Consider the following 6264-nt stretch of genomic DNA (forward strand, 5'->3'; position numbering starts at 1 on the left):
CTTACCCAGCTGGATTGCTGCCCCAGTTTGCAGGCCCACCAGCCTCGTGCAAAAGCATTGCTTTCCTCATAACCTTTGCAAGCTTTGCAAGGGGGTTATGCTCCTTAAGTCTTGCAAAATCGGACTTGTGAAAATTGATTTGTGGCGCTAGTTTGCAACTGCATTGCAGCTCAGGAGACTGCGGCCTGTGGTGTGTAAAGCTGTATGGGTGCAAAGGCATTGCGATTGGAGTACACGTCGGCCAGGGCTGCTTTACCGCCAAAACGGCTGAGGCGAGCCATTGTCCCAGAGACCGCGTGGTCTGCAACGCGGAAACTGTTTACTGCCTGGCCCTTGTGGGAACAGGTCTGCTGACCCGTGGATATTAATGTTCACAGACCCTGTGGGTTCGCCGTGCAGGGCTATTGGTTTGGGAAGATTGGTGTGCAGCTATTTTCTGCCTTAGGTGTTTGTGCACGTTCATTGTTGCATTCAGTTCATCATTGCATTTAGTCCTCCAGACACCAGGAGAGAGGGGCTGCCGCTTTCCCATTCTAGGGACGGGAAACTCAGGCTCGGCGGTGGAGGCACGCCGTAAAAGGGGAGATCGACATTCTCCCCACCCCCACTCCACCTCCACCCCCACTCCACCCCCACCCCCACCCCCACCCCCACCCCCCACCACAGGCCTCCCACTGCAGTGACAACGGCCGGCTCTGCACACGGCTCCCCGTGCGGTCACCACCGCCGGCTTCCTGGTTGAACAATGCGCTTGCTCCTCATTGGCCCGGTCCTTGAAAGGCGGGCTATGAGGCGCTCGCTGATTGGTAGACGGCGGTGCGCATGTGCGCGGCTCTCTATTAATATCGCCTCACCGCGTGCACTTTTCAGACGGTTTCTTGTTCTCCTGCGGAGCTGCCGGCACTTTTATTGACCTACTGGACCAGCGCTCGCCATGAGCTCCCCCGAAGACAAGGAGGTATCCGGCCCAGCACACGCCGGGAAGTGGGTGGCGGCCGGGAGGGTGAGGGCGGCTTGGATGGGGTGGCCCATCGCTGCAGAGGTGGGGAGGTGAGGGCCTCCTGGGTGAGGGAGGCTGTGTGAGGGGCCCTGCCTGGGAGGCAGCAAGGAGGGTGGCCGGGATGCGGGGGTCCCCTCGGGGTGGGGGAAGTGACGGGGTGGGGGCGAGGGGGTGTCCCATGGGTTGGGTCCCAGGCCGGCTGCCCCCACCCCTTCCAACCTCAGGGAGTCCTGAGGGAGGTGGGGACTGGGGAAACCCTAAAAGACGGATTAAAAGTGGGTTGAGTAGCACTGTGTTTCTCCAGAGTCCCACTTCCCCGGACCCACCGCTCTTTGACTTCGAGCTGGATGAGCCCCCGGAGATGGCCCTGATGAGAATGTATGGTCTTCCTGAAGAGGCCGGCCCCCTAGAGGATGCTGGAGCTGCAGCTGAAAAGGGCGACCCTAGTGGGCCGGTCCCTTTACAAGCCTCCACCCCCCACTCAGTAACCTCAAGCATGGAAAAGCAGCCTTCTGGAGAGCTGGAGGCCTCTACCACTGAGATGGCACCAGCTAAGGAAATGGAGAGCGTGGTGGGCGGGAAGAGTGGGGGCAAGCGGAGCTATCCAGATGAGGCCACTCCTGGCTTGAATGGATGCCAGGAGACCAAAGCCATCACGGCCTCAGAAGTTGTCCTGGAGCAAAAATCTCAGGAGAATCTCTTGGGAGGTCCCCTGGGGCCAGGCATCGGCCCCTCAGTCTCTAATGCTTCAGGGCTCGGGAAAGCTGACAAATCTGCCTTGGGTGCACCTGGACCCAAACGGTATAAATTGATTTCTATAAAGAAATCTCTAAGGGGGCCTGAGCTGGTGGCCCAGAAGGATAACGCAAATAAAGACGCAGACCCAAAGGACCAGGTGAGTAGGCTCCCCTCCTCCTTAACCCTCTCTGTCTGCCCTCCTTCCTCTCCCCCATCTTTAGTCCTAATATATACATTTTTTTTTCAAATTTCGTATGCTGTGTGGTAGGGGTCACATTTTATTCTTTTTCCATGTGAATATCCCACTATTGCAGCACCAGTTGTTGAATGGTTTTTGTTGTGAAGTGCATGGGCCAGGAACTGAACCCTGGTCTCCTGCATGGCAGGCGAGAATTCTACCACTGAGCTACCCGTGTACCCCTTAACACATCCACCTTTACCCGTGTTCCCGATTAGTCAGGATGCCAAGTTGGGGTCATTTTAATAGTGCAAATCCTTAGTATGTGCTAGTCACCATTCTTAACACGCCACATGCTTTTGGCCTCTTCTCCAGGGAGTGTCTAAGAAAGAAGAGGGCTGGTTTGGACTGATTAACCTTTAAAAGTTGGGCTACAGAACTTCACTGGGTAGACTTGTTGGCTTCCTGGTTCTTACTGCCTTCCTTGCAGAGGCCCTGGGTTTTCTCAGTGCTTTTCTAAGTCTCCATGGATGGCTCAGGGAGAAATTGATCGAGAGAGAGAATAAATCTAATCAGCCATAACTTTGTGTTTTAGCTTCCAGCAAACAAGTCGGGGCTACCTTTCGTGTCCGTGATTCATGGAGGACAGAACGATGGAGACCCCAAGACCAGAGGCTCCCAAATTTCAGGAAACTCTGTGGTCCTATTCGTGGCCAAGAAAGGCGTCAAGGGTGAAATACCCCTACCTGGAGGTGAGTCTTGAGGGTTTGGTTTCTAGAGAGGGGAATACGGAGGAAAACTCTGGCTTTTTAACTCCTGGGGCCTCAGCCTTAACTCCCAGATCTGTCTGCCTATCTAGCAGCTCTCCACAGGAAACGGTGTAGACAGGGTTAGCCTTAAGCCAAGTTGTTGGGTCCAGCTCAGCCATACTGCTCATCCCACCGCCACAGTTCTTGGGAAGGCAGGTCCCAAGAGAAGGTTCGGGCAGCTTGATGCCAGCACAGGGTGGCGCTGCCTCACTTTTAGATACTGCTGGGCCCTTTCCACCTTTACTGGGCTTGGAAGCTAGATTTTGTTTTCTTTTTCAGGTGGCCAGGGGGCAGTAGTTTATCTTCCAAAAAAGGAAAAGGAGCAGCCACTGCCTGTAGTACACTGTTGCCCTCAGGTAACGCTCTCTAAACTAGGTGTTGGGTTTTGTGTCCTGGTTAAATTGACTTATGCTGCCCCCACATACTAATAATTTCTCTTTTTCTCCCCTGTCTGTTGAACCTAGTGTTTTCTACTTCAGAAAGAAGTGGAACATCTTAAAGATCAACTTGGTATGAAGAACCGCTGGCTGGGTCAGGGGCTGACCAGGGTATCTAAGTGTGGAACCCAGGCTGTGGAGAAAGGCCAGGGGTGCAGGTGGCCTCCCAGGGATCAACTCTCCTGTGGGGAGGAGACCCTGGCAGGCCAGCCCTGGAGCCTTCTGTGCATTTACATTTAGGTGTACACACACACACACACACACACATACATGTAGAGATAAATTGTTTGAACTAAATGTATATGTTGCAGACAAGTGCTAGAGAGCTTCTTGTCTTAGTACATTTGGAGGTACCACATTTATTTTCTCTTTAACTGGCGCTTGACGGGGAATACACATTTTTTTTTTTTAAACAGGTTCTGATATATAGCAAAGTTTGAGAACTACTCATATGTTGTGTTCCCATTTAGAAAACAAGTCTACATTTAATTCAGGTGACAGGTGGGCGAGTCAGTGCTGGAGCTGGATGCAGCCTTGTTTGGGATGACCAGGGCTGGGGTTTAGTTTGCACACTTACACCTGACCTGCAGGAGAAGGAGTGGGTTTTGTATCTCTGTGTCTGGAGTGCCTGATTATGCCTTTCTCTGTTTGCAGCAAGCATACAACACCTCATGAACAAGTACCACATGTTCTGAAGTGAGTAGTACATACTCTATACCTCTTCTCTCAGTCTTGGTCATTTTGGGGGGCTGGGGGTTGGCTCTGACTCTTCGTTTCTCCTAGACTCTTTTCTCTTCGACAGGTCTCACGCGGCTGGTACCTTTTGAGCCCATGAGCTACATCTCCCTGATTTTGCCTGCTCTCTACCCCCATTCCTTGCTGGGAGGCGTAGCCCGGTTACCCTGCCAGGGCTCCCTCTCTTCTCTTTGCTTTAAGCATAACTTCTGCTCCCCCCTCCCAGTTCATAGCAGGTTCAAATAAAAGTTGTTGCATCATGCGTTCTGCCTCCTTTCTGTGTGTGAGCCTGGGCTGGGGACCTTCCCTTACCTCCTTTTTTGTGTGGCCTCAGACCCTCTCCTCACTTGGAGCATTGCCCTGTTTCTTCCCTCTCCCCTTCTCTGCCATGAGCCCCCTCCATCTCTCCCCCCAGTTCTATGTCAGTCAGCCTCTACCCGGTGGTGGTTTCGACAGCTAGCATGCGCCATGACCCGAGCTCATCTCTCCCCTCCCCAGGCCCGGCCGTCTTTCTGGATTCATTATCTCCAGCTAGTGCCACCAGGCACACGGCCAACTCAGCCAGAACCTATGTGCCATCCTCACGTCCTCTTTCAGTCCTCCATCTTAAGTTTCAGTGGAAGGTGGAGGCCGAAGTCACAGCACGGGTGGTTGCCAAGCAGGAGGGGGAAAATGAGTGTTTTGACTACTCTGGACCAATTTGGGGGAAACTGCCCATAAGCAATTAGAAATGGATGGTGGCAGGAGCAGGTGGTTCACATCCTTCATGTCCCAGTTGCCACCATTATCACTAATCTGGGCCCAGGTCCCCTGGCCACCCCCTCGGGACCCCCACAGCACCCACACTGCCCCATTCGCTTGGGATGTGTGCTGCCCACTATCCACTGTGCCTCGGGCCTGAGCCTGCCTGTCCGCATGCTGATGCCCAGCACATCTCTGCTCACACATGTGCTCCACTGCCTAATCAGGCTGCACTCTGGAAACCAAAGTTCAAGGATAAACTTCTTAGTAAATTAAGACAGCAGCAGCAGGGCACTGAACCAAACACGAGACCCTTCTGAGAGCGGGCTCTGTGTGACTGCAGAAGTCACCCGCCCATGAAACTATCCATGCTAAAAAGGGAGACTGGGTGTTAGTCTAACTGGATGGACATGGGCAGAGCTAAACTTCAAAGAGTTTTATCTCTGAAAAAGATAAGGGGGAAGATATGGTAGGCAACTGGAAGTCTGCCAGAACGGGGAAAAAGGGAGACACACAGCAGTCATTCATCCACAGCAGTGGCACAAGTTGCTCTGACCAGGAATAATAAGAGGACCTTTCCCTGGCAGTGGAGTTAAGTTCCTTGGTGGACCCATCAGTCAGGCCCTGGATCTGTCCTGCGGGAAGGACTCACTTCTCTGTTCTCTGGCTTTGCCACCTGGAGGTGGGGTGGGGGCGTCTCTCCTTAGTCCATCTGGCCTCCAGGGTCACTCTTGAAATGAGCAGCAGGGAGAATGCCCTTGTGCTACCTGCTAGTGTAGGCCTGGGGGCCCCGGGAGGGTTACTTTATACTGTGAACAACCACCAGCTCCGGCAGGTCCAGCTTTTCGTTTCTTTGGCAATACAACTCTCTCAAAAGATTGGGCAGCGTCTGGTCAGTTCAACACACATTTTGCCGACCTAGATTTAGTTCTCAAGCTTTTTAGTTCTTTTAGTTCTCATCTTTTATCTACTGGCCTCTGTACTGGCCCTGTGTCCTTCTGTGACAATAAATGGCAGTTATCTTGAAGCCACCTGAAACAGTGGGCTCAGGTGGGAATGCAGCACTCTTAAGTTGGTCTTAAACTGCTTGGCTGGCTCCCACAGTCTTACCTCCTTCTTAGGAGGCTGATTCACAGCCATCTTTACAAATGACTGGAATTGGAGCTTCAGAAGTGGTCAGCTTTCTCAGTCTGTAAACTCCCAAATTATCAGGCTCTCAATCAATCGGTAAAGATTGCAGATCTCAGGCAGAGAGAACCACCCTTTGAAATGCACTTCCTCCCAGGTCTGCTTGTAAACTGCTAGCTCTGTCCTTAATTCATCCTCTCTCATAGGGCTTATCTGAAAGTCCAGATAACACATCCCTAACATTCTGGTTTTTACTACCATTTCCCCAAACACTTTCAGCCTTGGTCAGCATGTGGTCTGCCTTCCAAGGGGCTGCAGGAGGCAACTGTTTGATCAGTTTTACTGAGAAATCATTTCCTTAAATAAATTGACTCCATTTAAGGTGTACATTTTGATTAGTTTGGGAAATTGTATACACTCATGAAATGACAGCCGCAATAATATACAGACCAGATTCATCACCCCCAAAAGATTCCGCATGACCCTTTGTAGTTGATT

General features: G+C 52.1%; 1 protein-coding gene across 2 annotated transcripts; it reads left to right on the forward strand.

Moving 5' to 3' along the window:
- The first annotated feature begins 864 nt into the window (after positions 1–864).
- LOC143670193 (uncharacterized protein CXorf49 homolog) lies at positions 865–4159 on the forward strand. 2 transcript variants are annotated; one of them, XM_077144834.1, is made up of 7 exons: positions 865–958; positions 1305–1895; positions 2512–2668; positions 3005–3081; positions 3190–3235; positions 3817–3858; positions 3965–4159. In XM_077144834.1, exons 1-6 carry the CDS (start codon positions 935–937, stop codon positions 3855–3857), a joined length of 936 nt encoding a protein of 311 aa, XP_077000949.1. In that variant the 5' UTR covers positions 865–934; the 3' UTR covers position 3858; positions 3965–4159. The 2 variants fall into 2 exon arrangements, with proteins under 2 accessions (XP_077000949.1, XP_077000948.1); XM_077144833.1 differs by having other exon boundaries at positions 871–1003.
- Positions 4160–6264: the final 2105 nt, after the last annotated feature.

Source organism: Tamandua tetradactyla, chromosome X (assembly GCF_023851605.1).
Source record: "Tamandua tetradactyla isolate mTamTet1 chromosome X, mTamTet1.pri, whole genome shotgun sequence".
In the NCBI taxonomy this organism is placed as follows: domain Eukaryota; kingdom Metazoa; phylum Chordata; class Mammalia; order Pilosa; family Myrmecophagidae; genus Tamandua; species Tamandua tetradactyla.

Excerpts from the sequence above, each read along its gene's own strand:
- LOC143670193 (XM_077144833.1), top strand. The coding sequence starts at position 935 with ATGAGCTCCCCCGAAGACAAGGAGGTATCCGGCCCAGCACACGCCGGG. Across the intron at positions 1,004-1,304 it reads AGTGGGTGGCGGCCGGGAGG|AGTCCCACTTCCCCGGACCC; the intron begins GTGAGGGCGGCT and ends GTGTTTCTCCAG. Across the intron at positions 1,896-2,511 it reads ACGCAGACCCAAAGGACCAG|CTTCCAGCAAACAAGTCGGG; the intron begins GTGAGTAGGCTC and ends TTTGTGTTTTAG.